Below are 26,544 nucleotides of genomic sequence, written 5' to 3'. Positions count from 1 at the left end.
TTTACTACTTCTGCCTGCTATGAAAAGGCCTGCAATTATTAATAAATCATTACTGTGGAACAACTAAGGCGTAAGGAAAATTTGAATGTGACATTCAGAGCACTGATCAAAAAAATCCTTAAAGGTAAATACAATAGGTAAAAATGGTTTCAGGCTCTTGTCTTTTTTAAAAGCCTATCTGCTTTGTAGCAATCCTATTCCAACTGTTTATTCACAACTAGCTATAATAATCAGGTGAGCAAAAACTATAAACTTCAAGTTCAGCCAAACCTGAAACCAAACTCACACTCTTGTGCTGGAAGTGCAGGCCCTGGACACTTAGTTGGGCTTCACACCCGTGTGTCATACCATGTATGTGAATATCATTCTAGCATACAACCTTTCACAATTTTTTGGCCAGGTCACCCATTTCACAATACATTTCTGGCTAAGCCCAAAGACAGCAACACATCTGAAGTGCTGCACTGAAAACATTTGTCTAAGGCAGTTCCAGCACTTACCTTATGAATTTTTATGGTCTTTATCTTGCCAGTATGTCTGACATGAGGCCCTCTGCATAAATCTATCAGGGGACCACACCTAGGAAGAAGAAAGCTTTTATTTGATATACTTAATCCTAGAACCATAAATCCAGCGATACTATCCACGCATAATTACCTGTATACTGTAGTAGTCGGGGTATTGACCTTCTCATTCAGGATGCGACACTTGAATTTATTATACTGAGAAGAAAAGCAGCACACATACTTGTTAATTCCACTTGTTAAAAAAAGAGAAGTGGCCAACAGTTTAAATTATCTGCAAACCTGATGCTATGTTAATCAGAACAGGGCTGTAAAGGAGATAGACAGGAGGACAGACAGTAGTAGAGCAAGGTGCATAGCAACCAGGCTGTGCAATCTCTGTCCTTGGAGGTTTTGAAGGCCCAACTGGACAAGCCCAGGAAATCTGGTCTGACCTCAGTGTCCCCATGTCTGACCCCATGTCCTGTGCATGAGACTGGACCAGACACCTCGGAGGTGTCATTCCAACCTGAATGATACTATGATTCTCCTGATGTCCTAACAGTGAAATGCCAAAAATTTATTTGCAGCTAGATACTAGAGGGAAAGGGTTTTAGTGTTGCTTGGACTCTTTTAGAAGTCCTTATTCTAAAAAATGTTTTATGAAGCCTTCTGAATGCAGTAGCAACATATGCAGTCACAGTATCACCACAGACAAGGTAACACAACATAACTGCATACATCGTATGCTGCAAATTTACATTTCTGGGAAGTAAATAAAAAATGTAGCTTCACAGAATTTAGTTAGATCATCCCGGGGAAGAATGATAATTCTGTTTTAGAAAATCAGAATGCCTATTTCCAAGAACCTAAGAATTACTTCCTTTTTTTTTTTTAATATCACAAATGAGTTTCTAAGAACATATCACCTGAAAATGTTGATATACTTTCTCCTACCACTAATAAAACATGCCCTGAAGTTACAAATACTTAAAAGACTAACTGCACAATGCTAGAAACAACCTTCTATAACGGCCCACCTTAAACATCTCAAGCAGTGTTTCCTTCTTAACTTCCAGTCTTTCAAAGGCTTGTTTTTCCTTCATTATCTTCTTGCATAATGTTTCCAAGGCAGAGAAGTCATTACTTGATACACCCCTAAAATAAACACACACAGAGAAAGGAGTAATTTTTTTACTTTGATTTGCAATTTGTTATCCAGGTGCAATGCACCAATCTTTGGTTGGGACATCCTGCAAAAACCAAAGCTATCTGCAGCAGTACATATGACTTTGTTCTAGGAACAAGCACACAGCAGGAATTTTGCTGTGACTGCCACCCACCCCCAGCTCCTAAAAAACCACAAATACAAAACCTACCCCTCTTCAAGAAACATGTCATAATAAAATCCATTTTCAATCGGTGGGCCATAGCACAAACAGCCACCATAGATTCGCTCCATAGCTTCACCCATTATGTGAGCACTTGAGTGCCAGTAGACCTAACAAAAGTAAAAAAAGAAGGGATCAGTCTGAATACACACAACACATTTCCAATTGTTTTATTTAAAACCTTTTCTGAAACGCTTGCTTTGAAGGATACTTGAGGCACAACCCACATCAGAGCAGTGTGCAGAACAGAAGTGACCTGCCCAGCAGCACTCTCATCCTCAGCATCAGTGTTTCCAAAAAACAGCATTTCCACTGGAAAACTGTGGAAATGGAAAATTTACATGCTGGTAGCAAACAATTCTTACTTTCAACTATTGCTAACATTATGTAATTATTGTCACGAAGTCAAGAAACTAACCCAGAAATCTTTTTTTAATGAACTTTAATCAATCAGATCTGCATAACGACCAAGAGATGTGCTTTCAACATAATGCTGTGGTTCTCATCCAGCAATCTTACGATGGGAAATCCTGCACACTCCATCTTATAGAACACCTGAGCTTTTGACAAAACCATATCTCCTAAGAGACAGTCTGCCTTGGTTAGCACAAATTGAAATCATAAATTGGGATCCGTCATTTAGACAATATGAAAGTGCTAGGTTTGAATTTAAGACTTCTGTGATGAGTTTGACTGAGAGCTTCTTGTACCAATAGGTTCTTTTTTAAAGAACCTATTCGCAAATTTATTGGTTGTGCACATTTATCTGATTCAGTAGCCAAAATAAAAAAGTAGATACTGCTGCATACACAAAGAAAAAGAGCAGTCTATTCAATACTTGTTTGATTCTACAAAGAAAGTATTTTTGTATTCAGTTTTGTTCCCCAAATCAGTGCTGAAGATGTTCAAAACACATACTTTACATTAATATGAAGGCTGAAAAGACAAGTTTTTAACAACAACTACAGCAACCGAAAGCAGACCTGGCTGCAAGTACACAGCAAAATGTACAATATCTGTAGTACCACAACCCCTGGTAAGAAACTATGAGGAAATGCAGATATACCTAAACCACAAACCTGTTCTCTTCATCTTCTGAACACAGTAAATATTTACGTAACTGCAACAGGCGGAGTTAAATGTAAACATGAAACAAAAAAACATTCTGGTAAAAGACACTCACTGCCTGAGCCTCTTCATCTTCAAACTTAAGCAACTCCAAGGAACAATCCTCCTCCAAAGGACGGTCCAGATCCCAAACCACCTTGTTCACTTTGGCAATAACCGTGTTGTCAGCTAATCCCTGACTACAAAACAAACACAGAAGTACAGTTATAAGAAAGTAAATTAGCAAACAGAAGTTCTCCAAATTTGCCCTCCAGATTGAGTAAGACTTTAGGAATGCTCAGAGTGAATATAAAGTCATAAATAAATTCTAAATAAATGACCAGTTTAGCCAGTCCTGAACATTCATGAAAAATCCTACTTATATTTTAGGGATATGGGAAGAAAACTGTGCTGTATACTTAACCTTCACACATACTTGACTTAGAGGCAGCATCCTCCAAGAACAAATTGACTTCACAATCCTATTGCAATGCAAGACAGAACCACTCTCTTAAGAAAGTTACCAAATACCATTTTTTACATAGAAGCTTTACTGCTTGTATCCACTAGGCAAAATATCCTTTTAGTGATCCCAAATAACAGAAGCAAAGGAGGTTCCAATGACATGGCACCTTATTACGGACAGGAAAAATGAAAGAAAAAGAAGGAGGCATTTCACCTTTAGGAATCACATGATCTTTACAATTTTAACTGTCAGGGTGTTCACTGTGTATCATTCAAAAATACTCCATAGCAAGTATGAGTAACCTGGAGATGTGCAACACTCTTTTCAATAGGTATCTCCCATGCAAACAAAAGTGAAGAGTAGTCATATTGTTAAATTTCTCTATACTCAATTGAAAAGTTACCCAGCAGTCATCTTCCTCAGGTCAACGCAAACTGGTTTGCAGAGCTAACATTCTATCTGGTAATTTATATGCAAATCAGTTCTAATAGCAGTACTTGGATGGAAAAATACACTATTAAAACGTCCCTAAAATACCTCATTTTCATTTTTATTTTATTTTAGAAACTATACCTTTGTAAGGCACTCCAAAACGAAAACCCTACTGGTTACCTTCAGTTTATCATATACAAGATGTTTTGAGAAGACTTGAGATAAATGACAAAGAAATTACACATTACCCATGCCCTTAAACTCACTACCTGAAAATGATTGTGCAGTATCACAGAACAGAAACATACCTAATTCCACAGGCAATTTGGTAGGGAGTAGTCTTCCAAGATTCAGCATCAACCTGCTTGCCATCGGGCAATGTAACTTTAATGGGTTTACTCTCATTTGCAGCTCTTTCTGCAAGGAGTGCATCATGCTCAGCCTTAAGTTTATTGTACATCTCTAAACGCTCATTGATAAATGCAGGCCAGGGGTTCAGCTGTATAAAATAAAGACAAAGGAAAACGATTAATCTGATTATTGATCTGACAGCACATCATGTCAAGTATACCAACAAAACAGATACACTTTTCATAAGCAGCTATGTGATGGTATCTATGTATGTGCAATATGTAACACATAAACACCATTATTTCAGGTTATATAGTATTAATTATGTCATAAGACCACAAGGTTTCAGCTTAATGAAATCCGTACTACTGTTGAATAAATCTGAATCTGAATCTGAACTACCTGTTCAATAAATCACATATGTTACCAAATAACTATCTAATAAACTACATAAGGACAAAACTCAAGTAGAAAAGACTGTCTAAGTTCAATATAAAACAAGATTTTTCTTATTAGGTCAAAAAACTGAGGGAACACTGTAGTCTGAGCCACCCAGACAGGAACTGACTCCAGTTTAAACACGTGTAATGACGTCAGGACTATCCGCCTGCACTTGGCTCAAGACTGCTGCTGACTAGCAGCTGGCCCTCCGTGGAGTCAGAGGGTTCTGTGTTTACCCAACATGAAGATGAAAAAGACGAGAGCGCCTTAAGCAGGCTTTCTTCACCTCGGGGATCTGGTGCCTGCTTCCCGCTGCGAAGAGACACAGGGAAAAGCATCACCTAACCCAGCTATGGGAATTTGAGATGTTCTCCTATTACACCACTGCAACTTATTATAAAAAGCAACAATGGAGCTTCAAGGAAGACTGACGGACGAGTAACTGTAACGCCTGATAAAATACTTCAGAAAGACGAACTGCAGCAATGCCAGCGGGGCACAGGGCAGCAGTGAGGACTCCGCATCCTCCTACCCCCGCGGCCGAGGGGCTGCTCACCTCCGACCGCCCTCCATCGCCAGCCCCTTCTTTCATCTTCTTCTTCCCGCAGTCTGCTTTCTTCTCTTCCCCAGCGTCCACCTGCGGAAGGCGAGCATCGTTTAGTCTTGTCCCGGCAGTCCCTCACACCTAAGGCATTTTACCTCCCCCCGGTCCCACACGCCGCGGAGAAGACACGAACTCCTCGTCCCGCAAAACCCGCCTGCCCCCTTCTCCTTCTCCCTGGGGCACGCCCCACCGGCCCCCGGAGCCGGGGAAGCCCTCGGGAAGAGGCCCAGCTCCCCGCGCCCGCACCTGGCTGCCAGCACCCGCCATGGCCGCGCGGAGCCGCCCGGGAAGGGGCGGGCGCGGCCGGCGCAGGCGCCGCTCGGCCCGCGGCTGATGCAACCGGGGGCGGCCGTGCCGGCCCGGCCCGGCCCCCGCGGTGACAGCGGGGCCCAGAGAGGCCGTGGTGCCGTCCGGGGCCGCCTTGGGGTCGTGCGACAGAAGACGGTCCTTGACGGGCCCAGGCTCTGTCCGCACCCGTAACGGCGGCGAGGGCGGCCCGGCGCTCGCACAGCGGCGCTCTGCTCGCTGTCGCGGGAAGAATCACAAAATCAATTAAGTTGGCAAAGATCCCCGAGATCAGCGAGTCCGACCTCTGACCGAACGCCACCTTGTCAAGTAGATGACAGCCCTAAGTGCCATGTCCAGTCTTTGCTTGAATGCCTCCAGGGACGGTAACCCCACACCCCCCGTGGGCAGCCTGTTCAGTGTCGAATCACCCTTTTTGTGGAGAAATTCCTCCTGATGTACGGCCTAAACCTCCCATGGCACAGCTGTCCTCTTGTTCTGTCAGTTGTTGCCTGGGAGAAGAGGTGGATTCCCACTTGGCTACACCATCCTGTCAGGGAGTTGTAGGGAGTGAAAAGGTCCCCCTTGAGCCTCCTTTTCTCCAAACCCCCGCCTGCCTCAGCTCTCCTCATCACGCTTGTGCTCCAGACCCTTCCCCAGCTCAAGCTTCCCTTCTCTGGACTCGCTCTGGAATCCAGGGACACCATTCCCCCTGACACAGATGTTCAGTCAAAGATAGATCAGTGATTTTAGTCTCTTTGCAAAAGAGACTAAAATAAAATAAAAATCGGATTGACCACTGTTTGAATTCCCAGGGGAGGGGAAGAATTATGTAGAAGAGATTCTGAGGTGGTTGTGTCAGACTTGAATCACAGGAGCACCTGCAGCTGTCCCAAGGGAAGCCTCAGCTCAGTGGCTCAGAAGCTAAGATACCTCTAAGGAAAGGATGTGATAGCCAGGCATAGCTTTTGCTCTGCAACCATCTTTCCCTCCTCTCCAGCTGTTATTCTCAGCTAATAATAATAATATTTTCATTTCAGAAGGTTACTATCTTGCAGCACAATCTCATGGTGGCTGTGAACTCCTGGAGTGGCCAGTCCCAAGGCCTACATGAGTTTGGTAACCTTAGGCATACTACTATACCAGTGAACTCACCCAGTAGCCTAGTTTAAGCGAGGTGTTAATTACCAGATTTCTTGTTTTCAAGAAATCCTGACATAGCATCCTTACTTTGAAGAGAGTAAATCACAGGTCAGGTTTTGCCTTGGACTTCTGCTGCCTGCAGAGGACCCAGCACCACTTCTGCCTCCTGGAATAGCTGCCTTCTCTTCATCTGCAGCAGTGATTGGGGAGTTTAGAGTGTCTAAAAATGTGGGATATTAGGGCACCTCAGACTCCATGGACTTAAGTGCTGTGAGCCAAAGGTTCAGGAAAAAAGAGGATATTTTATATACCTTTCAAATACTGGTTATGTGGTGGTGAAGGATAGTCCACAGAATGTCACTCGGCTATTTGACCACAAATGTAGGAGCTTAAAAAATAATGTTTTAATCTATTTGTTAAAATATGAAAATGGAAAGATGTATTAAGTAAGAACTTAAAGACAGAATTAGACCTAGATCTGGGTAGTTAATTTGTTGTCTGAAAGTAAAGTGTGAACTGCATAAATATTGACAAAAATATTTATTGAACAGCTAATTTTTTTTAATAATATATGTATGATCTTTTGTAGAAATACAATGTTTAATAATACAAAGGGCATTTGTTTTATAATACTAATCTTTATATTTGCAAATCTCCTAAAATTTTTTGGGGCTGGACAAATTACAAGTGGCTAAGAGGCAGAACATTGCAAAACTCACAGATAAATTATGTAAGGTCAACATGAACAAAAACGTATACTGATGCTGTTCCAGAGAAAAGAACTATTAAGTATTTCAAAAGCAATTGGGAAACTGTAGAACTGTCTCTTGTCCAGAAGATGGCAGCAGAGAAACACGCTGATCTGCTGAGAGACAAATTCAGCCTAGCTCTTGGCTCTAGGAAGTTTTATGGCAAAACCCACAAAAATTAAATGAATGTTTTACTGACTTCGCTCTTAAGCAGTGTAATTAATGGTGTGTGAATTCAGCCATGCTCTAATAGTGTAAATTTATTTTAGTATACTTTAATTATTATCAACAACGAATAGATGTTTCTGGTTCATAAGCAGTTTGGTGGGAAAAATGTGGTCAGAAATTTCTAGTGGAATTGCAGGGTTACTTGGCTTATATTTCATTTAGGAAAACTAGAGCTCAAAATGAAATCAAAATGCAAATGAAAATTTAGAACTATGAATTGAGGTGGTGCTGGAGCTGGCTAGCTCTCCCTAAGCACCGTGCTGGGAGCGGGACACACCTGGAGAGCAGGCTGACCCGGGGTGTGTCTTAGCGCTATTGCTCTACAGCACTTGTGCTAGTAACAGCTCTTAGTAACTTGTGCTAGTAACAGCTAGTAACGACTTATTCTCCCATGGATCTAGAGACTGAACACATGGAAAAACCCTGTGCCGGCCCTTTTAAACTGGACAGGTTCTAAGGGAGGATACAAATCTTTAACCAATAGGAAGAAATCAGGGGAGGAGTGGAAGGTGGGGTTTACATTTGGTAGACCAATAGGGAAAACAAAGGGAGCAGAGTGGGTCAGATGGGCCAATGGGGCACTGAGGATTAGGAGATTTCTAGAGGGGTGTTACACACAGGGGTTGGCATAGGCGAGGAATGATAACTGGGTAAAGGGACAGGCGGGGTACATTCTGGAACAAGGGCAGGGTTAAGGTGTGATTGATAACAGGGTAGGAGAGTGTGAACTAGGATCAAACCATCAACACAGGGAGACAACAGAACAAACCATTAGAAAGCAAAACACACCACAGCAGTGAATGTAACACATTTACACTATTTACTTACACCAGATGCTTGAGGGAAACCATCCGACTTGTAATACAGCACTACGCTTTCTGTAAAATGTCTGGGTTTGTTTATATTTGTGTACATTAAATCAACTCTATTTGCTGTACGGTATTTACTAATTTCACGATCTCTGTATAAATCTGAAAATAAAATTGTATGCCACCCCTTTATGTTGAGGATTCAAAATATATCATTTGAATTCTAGGTCTAGTGGGTTTCCATAAGCCCACTTTAAACAGATTTATTATCTCAAAATTAAGAAAACATACAAATATGAGAATCTCGGGTTTAAGAATTGAAATACTTTTGTGCAATTTACTCTTCTAATAATTTCCCATGGGCTAAGGCAACAAAGCAGTAAACTTAGAAGTCTAGTATTAAACAGTCTTAGAAGTGCATATTCAGAAACTGAAAAATGTGTGAAGGTAAATAAAAAAATAAATTTGACATTAAATGCAAATATTGTGAAAATAACTGAAGCCCTGATTCAAACTGGAAGATGCTTGGAAAATTGTCGCAATTGGGACAGACACAACATGACACTACAAGGTTCATGTGGCAATAGCAAATTTCATTGTTAACAACTTTTGTGTATATGGTTTTCAAAAACCTAGCATTTGGTCCCAACTGGCTAGAAATTTGTTACCACCCAGCTCACTGGCCAATAACTGCCTGTTTACGTGCTCATCAGGGGTTGGCTGGCATCCATTGTTTGCATTTGCATCTTTTGGCCTATCAGTGTCTTATATGTGGAATTTTCCAGAATACAAACTACTTTATTGTTAACTTTTTGTTCGTTGGGGAGAAAAAAAAAGGTTCATTTTAGTGTGCATCTCTGTTAGAAAAACAGAGGAAGACAAGCCTCATGCTATCATGGTCAGCAAGTCTCAGCTTTATTTGGATCTAATTACACTTTTATAGTATTGTTAATTAGCTTATGCATATTGCAAAACTATAGCTCATGATTGGTTTACAGCATCTTGACGCATTTTCTTTGTTCAGAAGGCCTTGCAGTTTACAATATAATTACAATTTTCTCTATACTTGCATAAATTTATGCTTATGTTTCTGCTTCTTCATCACGTCCATCCTGCTGCTTCTTCACGTCCAGCACGTACACACAGTCAAATCTTAACTAGTTTAACAGTATCATGGCCTTTGCTATGCAGCCATGCTTCAGAAAGACTCTCCACATTTCCCCCGTTTTCTTTAGATTGAACAAGGAGTTGCTGATTAAACATTTTTTGAACAACTTGGTGCATCAGATTTTGTAAGCAGATACAGATACAAGGCAAACAAATAATTAACAAGAAAATCACTATGCCTGCTGTGATAACTATTTTTAACATCGAGGTCAGCCAAGGACCTAATCCCAAAGAAGCAAGCCATCCGTCTAGGCCCCATCCCTGTTGCAATTTTAATTGTCCTGTCAATTTCCGTAAATTTGAAATTTGAGCATGAATGGATTGAGAATGATCAGATAAATTCATACAGCACATTCCTTCAAAATCCTCACAGCCGTGACCTTGTGCTAAAAGCAAAAAATCGATCGCAGCCCGATTTTGAACAGAAGCGTGTCTGACTGAATCCACATCTACTAACAAATTGCTTAAGGCAAGTGAAGTGGCATTGGTTTGTTTTGCTAGCCAACATCCTAATTTATTAAGAGTAGTTAAGCTTTGAGCTGATGCTACTCCTGGGGCAAAAATAGATGCAGCAATTATTTTATCCGGGGACCAAAATTCCATGTTTGATTTACACCCTGATGTAAACTGATGAGCCATTCTTTTTGTTCGCTTTTGAGCACGTGCTCAACTTAAGATCATAGATGTGTTCGGGGTAAGCAACGATAGTCGTCCCAATGTACATGGACCACCTTTCATCTTAGAAGGAATACCTGCCCAGGCTCTGTCACCACAAATAAAAAATATTCCAGATGGTAATTGACGTGGTGCTAAGGTAGATACAGAAACTTTAGGAGAAGTATAGTTGCACCAAAATGTAGAATTTCGATAAACTGCTAGGGAAGAGTTAACTATTGTGGCATGATTATTTCCAGAACTTAAAGTTTTACTGGTAAAGTCAAAAACAACACATCCATCAGCCTGAACTGATCCTAACAACTCAATTTCTTGTGGCTCTAAGGGTGCTGAAGATAGATATGGCACCCACATATCCCAAGTATCCACTGCTGACCGAGAATTGTTCTTTTTACAAGGAGGGACAAAGGAAGGACAAGGCCAGTCATCAACAGGTAATCCTACCAAACATGTGGAAAAAGGGTTTCCTGGAGATGAAAGAGAAAGACATATTGTATTTTGATTAGTTAGGTTAGCCATAGTGACCCAGATGTTTGTTTTTGGCTGTGGAGGAACCCACCAAGCATTTGTTACACAAGAACAAAAAATCAGTAGGTGTAAAACCTTCATGTTTGCTTCTTACCCTTCTTACTTTTTCTTTCACATCTAAGTTTTCTAAACCTCCTATTGAGATGCTCCCAGTCTTGTGGTGCAACGGTCCACAAGCGAGGAATATAGCAGTTTGTATCACACCTTTTTTGAATTATATATGTGCTGGTTACAGCCGCTATTCTTTTCACTAAATGTTGCAACTGCCAGCGAGCAAAAGCAAGACGCTGCTGTTCTACACTTTCAAATAATGTTACTGCTTGATGATAAGGTAACCGAGTTTCACTCTCAAGTGCTTGGCGAGGGTTTTCTCTCCTCCAAGCTTCTTTACATACATTACACCATGGATCACCCTGCAGTTCTTTCTGATATACCCACTTTTGTTGATTACATCCTCCACAACAAATTAAAACCCAAGCACCATGCTTTTGATCTAAACAACAATAACAACAAGGAAAATTAGTGTCTCCTAATTGATAGTTTGCTAAACAAGCTATTAAATATGCAAAATTGTCCACTGTATATATATAACAGATAGAAGGTTCAATCACTGTCTGTAGAAACTTCCGATAAGGGCGAACCAGACCATCCAGACGTAACCGAGGATTCCTGATGTCCTCCGTTTTGGGGTTTCAATGCCGGCTTCGTCCACCGAGCTGGAATCCACTCAAGTCCTGTAGGGGTAGAAACACATAGATATCCTTTTCCCCAATATAAAACTTTCGCTGGACCTTGCCATAAACCTGTTTTTAAACACTTGTACCTGACCCATATTTCTGTTGATTCTGTCTTGTTCCCACTAGAGCTGTCAAAATGTGTGATAACTGCTGGTACCTTTGATGACCCAAACACACAAATAATTCAATACAAACAACGTTTTGGCCACACGTTCCTGAATGTCTGTGATATGACTGAACTTTTCAATATAAGTCTTTAAGGTACCATTTGCTCGCTCTACAATTGCCTGTCCCCTAGGATTATGTGGTATTCCTGTAACATGTTTCACACCCCATTGCTTCAAAAAGGCTTGAACCCTACTGCTGATATAAGCTGAACCATTGTCTGTCTTCAGCTGTTGACAGACTCCCATAACTGCAAAACAACTGGTTAAATGTCTAATGACATGAATAGCCCTTTCACCTGACTGAGGTGTTGCCCAAATATAGTGACTATATGTGTCAATTGTCACATGAACATATTTCAGGCGACCAAAGCTATTAACATGTGTAACATCAGTTTGCCACAACTCATTAGCTGCTACTCCATGAGGGTTAACCCCTGTTCCTAGCCCTAAACCTCCATTATGGTTACAGCATATAGGACAGCTTCTGACAATTGCAGTGGCTTCAGCATGTGAAATATGAAATTCTTTCTGAAGTCCTTTTGCGTTCTGATGGAAAATAGAGTGAGCCTCTCGTGCTAACACATGCTGAGGTAATGGCACTGTTGTAACTGCAGACACAAGTTCATCCGCTCGTTGATTTCCTTCCCCTAGGCCAACGTTCCACTTATGGCTCCGAATATGAATTACTGCATAAGGTTGTTCTCACTGATGTAAAGCTTTTCTCAACTGCACCAAAAGCTGATAGAGTCTTTGATTCTGTACTTCCTTAATAAAGGCATCCTCTATTCGTGCAACAACACCTGCCACATATAGTGAATCAGTCACCATGTTAATTGGTTCTGCAAAATGAGATATTGCCCAAACCACAGCAAGAAGCTCTCGTGTTTGCAAGGTGTCTGTCTCTTCAGCTGACAGCATATTCTTTTTCCAAGAACCTTGTTCCTGCCATGTAATAGCAGCCTTACGGGATTTCTTTCCAGCGTCTGTATATACAGTAAGTGCTCCTGGTATGGGCCTGTCACTTCTTTTAGGGACTAACATCCATTTTTGCATCCCTACCCATTTCAATGGAGCCTTGCTGTTATTAGGCGCGATAGTACTAGTGCTGCCTAATAGTGCTTCCTGTAATTCAGCAGAATTAGCCAAATACCAATCCAGTGTATCTCGTTGCAATGGCAGAAAAATTGTTTCAGGCTCCAAACCTATAACTTGTAACACACGCTGACGTCCTTTCTTGATGAGTAGACTCAGTAATTCAACTTTTTGCCATACAGTCTTATGTTGTTGTAGTGGGGGCATAACCCATTCAAGCACCCATTGTTCCCCCGTTTTCTTTAAATACTGAATCAATGCACCCATAAAGTGAGTGGGACCCATTCATATAGCTAAGTCAATAGGGAGGTCCAAAGATCTCCGGCGAACCTGACCCTGTAAAATGCACTCAGCAATGAGTTGAATCACCTGTTGCTGCTGAGGGGAAACAATCACCTGTTGTGTGGGATCAGTCCCTTTCAACAAGGGGCGTAACTGATCAATTAGTTCATTAGGAATCCCAACCATAGGTCTGAGCCACTGTAAATTTCCTAACAGTTTTTGTGCATCATGTAATGTAGTGATGTTGTGATGAAATTGCAGTTTTTGAGGAGTAACTGTCTGATCGGTCAAAGTCCATCCCAAGTATTTCCATGGAGAAGATCGCTGAATTTTTTTAGGGGCAATAGTCAGATTATGCTTAGCAAGAGTCTGTTGAATATGGTGAATTTGTGAATCCGAAAAAGGCTGAGGTTGTGCAAATAAAAGGTCATCCATATAATGATAAATGACAACCTGAGGCCACTGTTGTCTGAGAGGCTGTAGAGCTGCATTAACAAAAAACTGACACAAGGTGGGGCTGTTGCGCATCCCTTGCGGCAATACAGTCCATTCAAACCTTTGATTAGGGTTTTGACGGTTTACAGCTGGTAAGGTGAAGGCAAACCTAGGTGTATCCTGAGGATGCAATGCAATAGTGAAAAAACAGTCTTTTAAATCCACTATTAGCAATGGCCAATGTTGTGGTAACATAGCTGGGTTAGGTAAACCTGGTTGAAGAGCTCCCATCGGTTCCATTTGAGCATTTACTGCACGAAGGTCATGAAGCAGTCGATATTTTCCAGATTTTTTTCTTTATGACAAATATAGGAGTGTTCTATGGGCTGGTAGACAGTTTCAGGTGACCTTGCTGAAGTTGTTCTTGCACTAAGGCATGTGCATGTTGTAAGCTTTCCCCTTTCAGTGGCCACTGCTTAACCCACACTGGAGTTTTTGTATTCCAGGTGAGGGGAATGGGGAAAGACCAAGCAGCAGCCATTACCCCAAAGGGTGATCATTGGTGAGAACAATACCGAGTTGTGCCAACACATCCCGTCCAATTAAACATTGTACAGTAGGTGGCAGTGTCGTAATTGAAAAAGATGCTTGTGCATTTTTTCCATCGATGACTACAGTGAGTACAGGTGTTCGGCTGGCTAAAGTCATTCCTCCTATTCCAGTCACTGTTGAGGCAGCTGTCTGCAGCGGCCAAGCATGAGGCCATTCACTTGGAGCAATAATACCAGAATCTGTTCCCGTGTCCAACAATCCTACAAGTTTTATAACTTGTCCATTAAAATGGAACTCGACTATCTTCCGAGGTCGTGTAGAAAGATCTATAGTCAATAATGTTAGTCCTCCTGTGGAGCCAAAAGCCCCTTGATTTCTTGCTTCATGTCGCATAGGAGAAATATGTTTAGCCAATTGAGGAAGAGGTATCAATTGTGCCAGTCTCTGTCCCTTTTTAATTTGTAGAGGAGGGAATTGAGTATAAGCCATAATCATGATTTCTCCACAATAATCCGCATCAATGACACTAGGTAAAACAAATAATCCTAGCATAGTTGTAGAGGAGCGTCCCAGCAAAAGTCCACCTACTGGTTGTCCATTAATTAAAATAGGTCCTATAAGTCCAGTGGGGATCTTATGAGGGTGCGTGGTCATGATGGTGACGTCTACTGAGGCTGCCACGTCCATGCTGAGGCTCCCGCTGGTGGCTGGTTGCAGTTGTTGGTTGGCACTGTTGGCATTGCAGCTGCTATTTGTGTCCCAGCGCGGCGACTGCTGTTCACGCTGGTCCTGAAGTTTCCCGATCTCCGTCGACAGGCGTGGGTGTTATGTGAGTCAGTGCGGCATTTTGCACACCAGACTCCTGCAGCATTACATTCTCTCCGGGTATGTCCACTATTGCCGCAACGAAAACATTTTATATGAGCACCAGAGGAGGAGGGGCGAGAACCAGTGCTAGCCGTTGCCACTTAGAGAGGAGCAAAAGCTGCCATTACCTGCGTCTGTGAAGCTTTTGCCTGTTCTTGTAATCCTAAGCCTAATTGCTTTATAGCTTCCACTAAAAATGCCTGAGTCCCTGATGGAACAGTTGCTGCTTTTTCTAACAAATCAGCTATTGTCCAGTCCCCTGCCATAGTGTTTATCATAGACCTAGTGTGTGAATTGCTATTTTGAAGGACACATTGTTTTAACAATGCCCCTTTCATGTAATCCTGAACACCCGCTCTATCTATAGCTTCTGCAACTTTGTCTATAAAAGATCCCAGAGTTTCCTCACGACCCTGCTTTATTCCCATATATATGGGTACTCCCTCCAAGCTTTAACCCTTGCAATAGCCCTTCTAGCTACTGTCATAGCTTCCCGACACTTGTGTGGTCCCATAAGTGCTTGAGCCTCCATAGTTTGATAATTTCCCAATCCTAACAATTCATCCAGTGTTATACCTTGTAACGGATCACCTTGTCCCCTCTGTACAGCTACCGAAGCTTGTGCCTCCGCTTGCCAATGTGCATTAAACAACAGATGCTGATGTTGTGTGAAAATAAGTCTAGCTATCCCTTTTATATCATTCGGCAACAAAACATGAGCATTGAAAAGATACTCCAGCATCTGTTTTACAGGCTCACTAGTAACCCCATATTGCCCTACCGTCGAGCGTAACTGCGCTAATATTTTCCAATCTAAAACTGTAACTGTTGCCTGCAAACCTCCTGCTGGATTTGGTGAAAAAATAACTGGAAAAGCTAAACAACTAGAGGCGGCCTCCATCATGTCGTTATCACCCTGCTCAGCGCCCTGTCGAGCCAGAGCAGCCCATACCTCGCGGTGTTCCCTAGCCATGGCCCCCACAAGGTCAGATTCTGCCCTAGGGATAGGCTCCTGGCTGTTTGGGAATATAGCCAGCTGAGGTGATACGGAGGTGGCATTCCCTGGGCTACGTGGAGGCTCCCCTCTGTTGTCAGCTCCCCGGTCAGATTCTTCTATCGCTAAAGGAGGTGCTGATGCAGGTATATGTATGGTGTTAAATATGGGAGGGTTAGGAGTACCAGAGCCCCAGTCAGGATTGTAATCCTTATTCTTTTCCTGAGCTGTCACTATCTCCCTTGCTGCCTTCTTTTCTGCCTGATATAACAACAACTCATTATGTACTATTCTCCATAGTTTACTCATTTTCTTTGCTGTCTTATCATCGTCTAAAGTTAACTCCCATAATTTATCCCCAAACTTTCTCCATTCTACTAGCTCATGAACAGTGTGAGGGTTAATAAAAAATCCTTGAGAGAAGCCATACTTTAAAAGTTCAGGCAACTCTTTATCTAAATCTAGTTCTTTTATGTGGCGCTTTTTCAAAAGCGCTGTAAATAAATCATATGCCGCTTGCCTGTCCATACTCACGTTAGCGCTATTGCAGACTCTCCAGGTCTCGGCAGCACGTATCGGCCAAGCCCACCTATGTGGTCGCTCAGGGCACGGAGCACTCTCACGTTTTGTTGCTCTTCAGCCGTCCCTCTGCATGCAGGACCCGAACCCTACTCTGTCTTCTGTTCGTGGTATCGCCGTGCTATCACGTCGGGGTCACCATTTGTTAGAAAAAACAGAGGAAGACAAGCCTCATGCTATCATGGTCAGCAAGTCTCAGCTTTATTTGGATCTAATTACACTTTTATAGTATTGTTAATTAGCTTATGCATATTGCAAAACTATAGCTCATGATTGGTTTACAGCATCTTGACGCATTTTCTTTGTTCAGAAGGCCTTGCAGTTTACAATATAATTACAATTTTCTCTATACTTGCATAAATTTATGCTTATGTTTCTGCTTCTTCATCACGTCCATCCTGCTGCTTCTTCACGTCCAGCACGTACACACAGTCAAATCTTAACTAGTTTAACAGTATCATGGCCTTTGCTATGCAGCCATGCTTCAGAAAGACTCTCCACACATCTCAGCATTCAGAGTCTTAGAATGTGGGTTTTTACAGATATGTTTATCGTAATGGAATCCCCTTTTTATCTTCTAGCTATCACTGATATTTTTTTCCCTCAGAACAAATTTTTTTTCTGTAATGGCAGGTCATGGGTATACTTATGTAGTACTTATACAATTAGAAGATAAATTTCATTATTTCTAAAATTTAAGAAATAATTAGCACAAAAAGAAAAAAAATAAGCCTTGTCAGAAAACATTCCTGATACTCTTATCAGAAAATGCACTGATTTTCACATTACTGAGATCGAAGTGTTCCTCAGTCTTCTTTCTGTGCATGACATGGCACATGGAGGAATTTTCTACATAATGCAATCAAAAGCAGGAAATGCTTTTCCTAGTAATTTCCCAGGTACAGGCCATAACCATTGATTTTCCAGACTCAATTTCTTATTCCAGGCAATATGTGTCATACTCCATAGCACTGGAAATTATCTGCAGATTATCTTCTGCTAATGCTCCATCTGACAGTTTTGGGAGGAAATTGCAGACAACAAAGAGAAGTCAGATATTGCATTCTAGGATTTTGTTCTCTTTCACTATATTTTTCATTACAGTAATGACCTAATTCCACACATTTCCAGTGAAACTTATTTTATTTGAAAAGTCTGTTCTTGGTTTCTCTTTTTACCTATGACTCAAATGTTCTGGTGATGTTCTCATTAACATCATGGACGCAATCCAGTAACATCGCTTTAAATAAAGGAACACATGAAAGCTGATGAAAAGAGGTACATCATAACAGCGATTTTTGTCAGACCCCTTGTGACAAGTTCTATAAAAGCTCTTTTCTTTGTGTCCTTTTCACTTGGAAGTATTTGGACTATTAATAAAAATAATATTAAACTGGTAAATTATTTCAAGGTTTTGTAACTACAGGACTAGAGAACAGAAAATGCCTAGTTAGCAGTAGCTGCCACAAGGTGGATTCCTGAGGGACTCCATTGTTGGGTGCTGGTCAGAGGAAAAAGATATTCCAGGGGCACACAGTTCACTTGTAAGAATGGGATGGGATGTCTTGGCAGTACCATGGAGCAGAAAAACCAACCCATCACTATCTTTAAAACACCTGCTCCATGTGGAAGGACCACAACATGTCTTTTCAGTCTTTTCTTTCCTAGACTAAGCAAACTTAACATTTTAATCTGTCTCAGGAAACATGCTTACAGACTCTGGTTCTTCCCTTCTCTACTCTCCAGTCTGTGATTCTCTCAAAACAATGATGCTTAAAGCAAGCACAGTACTCCTGTAGAGCAGAGAGGACTATTGCTCAGACCTGACACAGAGCTCTTCAGCTGATATAACAGCACAGTATCGTTCACTCACCTTCAGTTGCTGGCTTGTTATGATGAGCAGCTCCATTCCATACTCTGTCCTGCTTTTCTGTACACTTCCCTGAACAGAAAAGCACTGGGCAGCAGCAAATTGTTTCTTTGATTTCAAAATTTGGAATCAAAATCCAGTTTGTTGGTCATAGATTTTTAACATGTACTCTTTCCTCCCTCATTAACAGCTAATGACTTTTTGGGCAAAAACCAAACACAGGGTAAATTCAGGGTAGAACCAGCTTGAAATATCCTTCTAGTTTAACACGGTTTCATTTAATCATGGAAGTGTTCAGTAATTAATATATATAGTTTGGCATGATTCTGGGTCTTGTGATTCTCGCTCACAAGGAAAGCACTGCATCATTCATTGTACACAGCCCGTGCCGTTACATAAAGCTCTCCTTTCATAAACCTCATAGGTTCAATCACCTTTAAATAATGGCATGGTTTAATGTTGACACCAAGGGTTAACCATGAGAGAAGGAAATATAGTAAACTATAAATACTTTCTACATCTTTTGTGTATTTTATCATCTAGATCACCTGAGCCCAATATGCCATCTCGGGTGCAGCTGCGTTACGATAAGAAATATGTTATTGCAGCTCACCTGGAGCTGTTTTCTCTACCAGAGATTATCACCCCCTCCAGCCTCTTGGCATTTCTTCATGTGTATCTGCTCTGTAGCCTGGTTTTAGTGACCTAGTTTAGCAGAAATGCCTTTTACACTCAAACCAGGCTGACAGAATGAGGGTGAATAGCATATACTCACGCACTTGTCCTGCCATATCTGGAAGGGCAGTAAAGTCTGGCAGCAGAACCCAGCCAGAAAGCCCTGTCTTTCACATTAACTACTGCCAGAACATATATGAATCTGAAGTTTTTTTGGTTTTGTTTTTTTTTTTTTTCCTTTTTTTTTTTACTCATGGAAGTCCTATTAATTTTGGAAGTTGTACACAATAACCTAATAGTCCTACTTCAGCTAAAAATTACACTGGGGTCTTGCTCTTCTCTGTCCTATGTTGGAGCAGCCCCCAGCTGCCTTTGAGAAAACTAAATTAGCCACACACATCTGCCTAAAAAGATCTGTCTGGTGTTAGAAGAACAGTATAACAATTAAGGTTGAAGACAAAAATAATTAAACCCCAACATTTTCTGTCATTTTTAAAATGTGAAATCTGTTGGGAAAATTTAAGAGGGAAAAGGAAGTCTAGAATTGCTTACTTCTTCAGAAAGATGTCTAATTCCCGCTAACATTTCTACCACTGCGTATGTTTACTCTTTCTGTCAGCTTTGTCAGCAAAAGACATGAAGAAGTATATTTTTTTACAAATATGAGGAATGCTTATGTCCTTTTGACCTTAGTATATAATTGTACAAGAATGAGTTAAATATTTTCAAGCAGGATTTTTGTCTCTGTGTGTGTGATAAAAACACTTACGTTGTCAGCAAGAGCAAAATATAAAAATAATGGAAAGAACAAACAGGTTCTTAGGAAATACATGATAAAGTGCACATAAAGAATATATCACTTTCCAGAGGTCTCTGTTCTCAGTGTCTGAATAGAAGCCACACTTCCAAAAGGCCTTTCTCTGTTTGCATAGAGGATGAGGACACTTCCATTTCCTCCCACTCTGCTTCTGGTAGAAGTGATCACTACTGAGTTCCTGCCTTTTAGCAGGAGCTAGAACCTCTGAAGTGCTATTCACTTTATTTTTTGAGCCCTTGTCCATCTTGGTCTAATAAAATTGTATTAACTGATGTGTGAAATGGCCAGTTTGGCATTAATTGTAAGACCTTCTGTTTTGATTTGCTTTGTTGTATCTCTTCATTGACTATTTGCATCCCACTCTGCTCTGTACTTTGTTTTACTCCATCCACTTATCTGTTCCTGGAGCTTTGGCCTCACTCAGTAATCTTATTTGTTCCATTCCTGTGATGTGATGACAAATGACAACAATGTATTCCACCAAGTCCATACATTCATTTTTTTTTAAACCACACTAATGCTTTAATGAACCAGAAATTACAGAACTCCTGAACCACATTCTTAGTTATTGTAGATTATTTTATTTTTATTTAATTAAATATTGAAAATATTTCTGTATCCGCTCATTGGAATAGGATCTGTCAATAGTATTAAAAATGTTTTTTCCATGCATTCCGTGTAATTTAATCACTAACTAACATACAAGAGAAAAGACATGCAGGGATCTCAGTACTAATTTCCACAAAGGAGTTCCTGCCTCTCATCTCTGGCATCTTGCTGCTCTTGCTTCAGATCTCTTGCTCTGCTGCGCCAACACAACCACAAACCATATCAATGAACTGATTTGGTTTAAAAATAATCCACATTTTGCCTCAGAATATTCTTGAAGATCAATCAGTTCCTGAGATGATATAATTGTAAACTGGCACATCCTGCAGAGCTGAATATCCAGACGAAGTACAGGTGTCTGGTTTCTTTATGTTACTTGTGAAACTTCTGTTTCTCTTCTGGGAATGGGAATACGTGTGAAAGTAGACTTTGGAATAATTCCTGTCTTGAGATTACACATAACAGCAATGCAGCTCCTTGGTTGTCAGTGGTCTGGGATATCTGATCCCAATTCTCTTTTAGAGGGACACTGATAGTATTTCTTACTCTTTTTTTTTTTTTTTTTTTTTTTTTTTTTTACAAGCAATACAAGCAATATGGCTGCCTATTGTAGGGTTACTTGATCTCAAGCAGAAATGATCTTTGCTCTCCAAAGCTTTTTAAATCCTCTGGACAGAAATGCCATGATATTGGTAAGGCACAGCTGATGTTTGTATTTCACCACTCACTCTTTTCTCAAACTATGATACAGTTCTTTGATGGAGGCAGATGCCTGAGGAACAAGGTGGCCACCATCTGGTGCACTCCAGTGACCATCCAGTCCTGACCTGTCTAAGACATGGAAATGAAAGCAAGAGTGAAAATCACAGGAAGAACTTGGATCCAAGACAAAACTAAGTTAGATCCTCCTAATTTAGTTTAGTTAGCAAAAAAGTCTGTTCTATACCCAGACATTATCTATATTCAGATATTATCTCTAAATATAGAAATTGGTTGCCTAAACAAAGTGAGCATTTTATAGCATAGTCCAGTCAGAAGAGGAAAGTGAGTTTAGCAGAGAGGAAGTATGATTCAAGGTAATGTGTAAGGTTACACTGTTAAAAGAATGCAAGAGTTGCATTCTTAATATTACTTTCCTGACTACAAGTCCTTGCAAAATAGGAAGCTTTTGGGGGATGCTTTTTTAAGTGAAAATAATTGCAATAACATCTTTATTCTTAGAAATAAGTTATCTGGAAGGTTGTGATGTCAACTTCTGATCATCATGTTCTTTCACAGGCTTCAGTGGAACCAGTGTCCTGTAAAACACTAATGACTAATGCAACTAGTCTTTGCTGTGTATAAAGCTGCATTTTGCCCATGTTGCATATTGTCTGGAGTGGCAGGCAGCAGAAAATAAGTTTCAAATAAATTGTTTCTCCTTAAACATTCATGACAAGAAGTTTAACCTTTACTATTTATGGAAAAGGAAAAAGTGGAAGCCAGTCTTTTTCATCCTAGCATCTCATTCATAAAATAAAAATTACATCTACCTGCATGCCTTTACTTTCTACTGTGAAGTGGATGATGTTCAGAGAGCAACAGTAGCAAAGTGTTATTTCCATGTATGTGTATATATCTGTATGTATGTACATCTATATTTTGTATCCACTTTTGTGATCTTGTGGTTCTTATATCTCCACGGAATTCGGTGTCACTTAAAAGGAAGAAAAAAAAAAGTCCCACTTCCATCTATTATTTTAGCATCAGATTGGCTCATCTTGGGTTTTTATGCTGCAGTATTTTCACCTGAAAACCATGTTGATTTTTTTACATAACAGAAATATATGAAGATAAGGTCACAGAACACAAAAAGAGACACAAGATACATCATGATGCTTTTAGGAATCTTTTACATACATTCCATAAGAGTATAGATTCCTTAAAATAAGAAGATAAGCTATTTCTTTAAAAACAGGGAAAGAGTTTGCAAGTCTGAGTGTCAGGGTATATTTGCAGTACGGGCAATGTTAAAGCATTTCTTCTTTTCAGCCTGTAGGTGGGACTGTGTTTTCAGCAAACCCTTGTGTGGGAAAAAAAAAATCTGAATTGGCATCAGGCAGCTTAGGCTGCTACTAATGCTAGCTGGAGCAAGTCAAGTGATTCTTGACTTGTGTTTGAGTTATTTCTGGGGAGAAAATAGTCTGTGTCCGAAATTACTTTAGTCTTAATGGACTATTCTGAAATCTCTGTTCTCACTACAGTCTGTGGGCATTCTGCCTGCTACAAATCCACAACTACAGGATTTGTTCCTATTAAAAAGCATTTATGTTGCTGAAAAAAAATAATGTCTGTGGAGAAATGTTGAATTTATAACTATGGAAAATACTGTAAGTGAACTGATGACGGTGTATTAACTGACATTTTGAATTGGGATTAACAAGTAAATTCTCATGCATAACCTCTTGGCTCAGAAAAATAAGTCAATCACAGGTCGGGATTCTTCTTTCTAAAAACACTTAGGGCAAAGGGAAACAGAAATGTTTATAGCACTCTAGACTCATAGATACACTGACTCCCATAACACTCAATGCAGTTACTTAGGTGAGCAAGAACCACATAGTGTGAGCCAAATGTTTTTATGAAAACACTGAAATTGGACTCTGACACTACTACTTCTACACAGTACTGGCTAGATGCCTTTTGTTTCTTCTTTTGCCCCATCCTGGCCCTGCTTGTCCCACTCTTATTCATTCCCAGCAGCACTTTACCTCAAAAGGAGCAGCAGCCCTTTAATTTACGGGCTTACTATCTCTTCTGTTGTGTTTACACATCTTACACTCAAATAAGACTGCTAGGAGAGTATGGAGCTCACATGTAAAATGAAAAAGATATTCTGTAGGGTGAAGAAGGAAATCAAGAGAGATCTGACCAGGTTTTGGTGCTGTAAACACATCTGTAAGGTCACCATAAAGCAATGACTACAAAGGTCAGCATTTCAAAATGTGTCTTAAGAAAATGTTTTTGCAAGCTTTGTGGTAAAGATGGCTGGTGTGTTGTATATTGTAACATCCTGCTTAATCTCCTCTATGTTACACGGAGCCGTTTACAACAAAAAATGCCTGACATAACTTACAGCACAGGAACACACAAAACCAGCTTCAGTAGGGTGGATGTTTATGTAATCTTCAAGAACACTCTGAAGTTTGATTCAGTAATCAAATAAAACTACGAGAGGCACATTTCTCAGAGACACTACCCATCTTTGAATTTCTGAGCTTCTTTATTTTACTGAGCCTTGTTAGATAAATGTTGATGATTATTTCTGTACATAGTGTTATCTGCTGTTTTCATTCCACTTCTCGGTTGTAATTGCACAAGTGCTTTGAGCTTTCTTTATTTAATTGAGGCATCTTAAAGGTGAGCAGATGGTCACCACAGGAGTGCAGGTTTCCCATTCATAGCCTGTACAGCGAAGGCAACAACAAAAGTTAAGTTTACACATACTGCCCTGGCAATGACCTCTGTGCTGAACTAAACAAACCCCTTCTCTAAAGCCAGGAGCAGTTCTCTTACCTTTCGAATGTAAACCTGGCACTCTCTAGCAACCATAAAACATCAAACCAGGCAGCCCTGCTCTGGCTTTCAGGGTGTGTGTTGCTTCAGGGCACACAAAGCTCCACAGAGCACAGTCTTTTAGGATATTGCAGTCAAAAAGCATCAGGTGTTCCAAAGCTACTGCCACAAAACATCTTGCATGTTTCACATCACTTTATTCCAGAAAAGGCTAACAAAATCTGAAGCATTGCAGTTTTAGGCCAGTGAGTATAACTGAACAGGGATGCTCCCAGGACTAGGAAGTGTTGTCCCAGTAATTCCAAAAGTTCTTTTTTTCCCAGTAAAATAATCTCAGACCTCTTCTTCACTGAGGTTAACCTCTGTTGCTTAGGGCATGAAACTGTCTCTCAGCACAGTGGGAAATGACAAAACCTGGCATCCAGACCTTCTTGGTGCGAGGATCTCAGAAAGATCCCAAAGGGACACAGGCAGGGGTCACAGATCCACTGCCAGCTTTCCCGTCGACTTAAGCGGGCACTTAAGCACGGGCACCTTTTCGGGTGAGGAGACGGGAGTAGGGCAGCCCTGCTTGTGCTCTGCCGCAGCGCCCTTCAGGCGCTGCATCCCCCTGGTGCTGATGCTGCAACCTCTTCTTCCCCAGATCCCCGAGCCCTGCCGAGAGCCCACCCCTGAGCCCTCGGCGTGCCTCAAAAGCCTTCCTTATGCAGTAAAGGACAGCTTAAGCGGGCTGGAGCAACCCCCAAAAATAGTTAAGAAAAGAATGAAAATGCAGTGGGATCCTTTACTCCGCAGCCCCACTTGCTTGGCAAGGGAGGGCAGCAGCCGAGCAGGAAGGTACGCGAAACACACACATCAGTGCTAGATGGATGCGATAAGGACACCCCCCGCCCGCCCGCCCGCGGAGGTGTGCGGGGCGGGGGGGCCGTAGGGAGGGGGCGGGCGGAGGGAGCGCCCGGGCCGGCTCCTCCCTGCGCACAAAGCCGGCCGCGCCGCGCCGGGCGTGCGGAGACGCCGCCGCCGCTCCCGCGCTACTTAAGCGGGCAAGGCGCAGCCCGGCAGCCCCGCGGGGAGATCCGGCGTGAGGGGGAAAGTGATCATAGTAATAGTCATCCATCTATAAGAGAACGAGAAAAGCAGAGCCGAGATGCTCCGTCCGTGACCCGCAGGCGGGGTGGGGAGGGGCAGGTTGTGAATCCGCCAAACACCTGAGAAATAAAGCACGACCGCACAATTTCGAGGCGGGCGGGGAAAGGGGTGTCGAAAAGTTTGCCGGAGCTCGGGCGTCTTCGGGGGGGCGGGCGCGATGCCGCCCTGGCTGCTCGGCAGCCTCTGCTGCGTGCTGGCGGCGCGGGCGGCGCTGGGCGGCGGCCCCGCGGGCGCGGAGGAGGAGGAGGAGGATAAGCTGATCCGGGTGCTGGTGCTGCTGCCGCAGGACGACGCCTACCTCTTCTCGCTGGGGCGGGTGCGGCCGGCCATCGAGTACGCGGTGCGGAGCCTGCGGGAGAGCGGCGCGGGTCTGCCGGCCGGCTACGCCTTCCAGCTCACCTACGAGGACTCGGCGTGCGGTAACCGCGCCCTGTTCAGCCTGGTGGACATGGTGGCCCTGCAGCGCCGCCGCCCCGACCTGCTGCTGGGGCCGGTGTGCGAGTACGCGGCGGCGCCGGTGGCGCGGCTGGCCGCGCACTGGGACGTGCCGATGCTGTCGGCGGGCGCGCTGGCCGCCGGCTTCGGCGCCAAGGGCGGCGAGTACTCGCACCTCACCCGCGTCGCGCCCGCCTACGCCAAGATGGGAGAGATGCTGCTGGCCCTTTTCCGCCACCACCAGTGGAACCGGGCCACGCTGCTCTACAGCGATAGCAACCCCGAGCGCAGCTGCTACTTCGCCATGGAGGGCGTCCATGTGGTCTTCCAGGAGGAGGCCTTCCACATGGCCGTGCACAGCTTCGACGAGACCAGCCGGCACCTGGACATCGACGACGTCGTCCGCGCTCTCCAGACGGGCGAGAGGGGTGAGTGGCGGCGGAGGGCCCGGCCGGGCTCCTCCGCGGCGTTCGGCGGCGCTGGGGCGGTGGGTATCCCGCGGAGGGAAGGACCTGCGGGAGGGAAAGAGTCGCGGCTCGTCCTCGCCCGTGGGGAAACCCACTGCCATGCTGTGACGGCAGTCCCGGGCCAGGCGCTCCCCGACGGATGGGAGCAGCAGCCCGGAGTGAAAGCTCTGCCCGCAGAGTTTTGCCTCCTGACGCCGTAGAGAGCGGTTTGCCCTCGGGGACCACCCTAGCAGGGCTTTGTGGCATGGTAAGAAATCAGCTTTCTGCTGGCAGTCCGGTGTACCCAAAATTATCCACGTCTGCAGGGCAGCAAATCTCTTGCTTACTCTCTAAGATTTTTGCAGTGACTAAGTTCGGGGACTAAGCAAAGATGTTTTCCTCTC

At 42.6% G+C, this 26,544-nt stretch overlaps 1 protein-coding gene across 2 annotated transcripts in view; it reads right to left on the bottom strand.

Annotated features, from left to right (window-relative positions):
• TARS1 (threonyl-tRNA synthetase 1) overlaps positions 1 to 26,078 on the bottom strand; it is a 35,628-nt gene extending 9,550 nt beyond the window's left edge. The window contains exons 1-8 of one of the 2 annotated variants that reach the window (XM_063421437.1): positions 25,558 to 26,078; positions 5,248 to 5,328; positions 4,208 to 4,398; positions 3,078 to 3,201; positions 1,883 to 2,004; positions 1,544 to 1,661; positions 658 to 722; positions 501 to 579 (exon numbers count right to left, since the gene is read on the bottom strand). In XM_063421437.1, the coding sequence (XP_063277507.1) occupies positions 501 to 579; positions 658 to 722; positions 1,544 to 1,661; positions 1,883 to 2,004; positions 3,078 to 3,201; positions 4,208 to 4,398; positions 5,248 to 5,328; positions 25,558 to 26,013 (1,236 nt within the window). In that variant the 5' untranslated portion in view covers positions 26,014 to 26,078. Of the gene's footprint in view, positions 1 to 500; positions 580 to 657; positions 723 to 1,543; positions 1,662 to 1,882; positions 2,005 to 3,077; positions 3,202 to 4,207; positions 4,399 to 5,247; positions 5,329 to 5,541; positions 5,617 to 25,557 lie in introns of those variants that run through there. The other variant, XM_063421436.1, reaches the window with a different exon arrangement.
• Positions 26,079 to 26,544: the final 466 nt, after the last annotated feature.

The sequence above is a fragment of the Prinia subflava genome, chromosome Z, assembly GCF_021018805.1.
Source record: "Prinia subflava isolate CZ2003 ecotype Zambia chromosome Z, Cam_Psub_1.2, whole genome shotgun sequence".
Classification (NCBI taxonomy): domain Eukaryota; kingdom Metazoa; phylum Chordata; class Aves; order Passeriformes; family Cisticolidae; genus Prinia; species Prinia subflava.
Note: the sequence above shows the minus strand (reverse complement) of the source record. Positions and strands in the feature narration are given on the sequence as shown.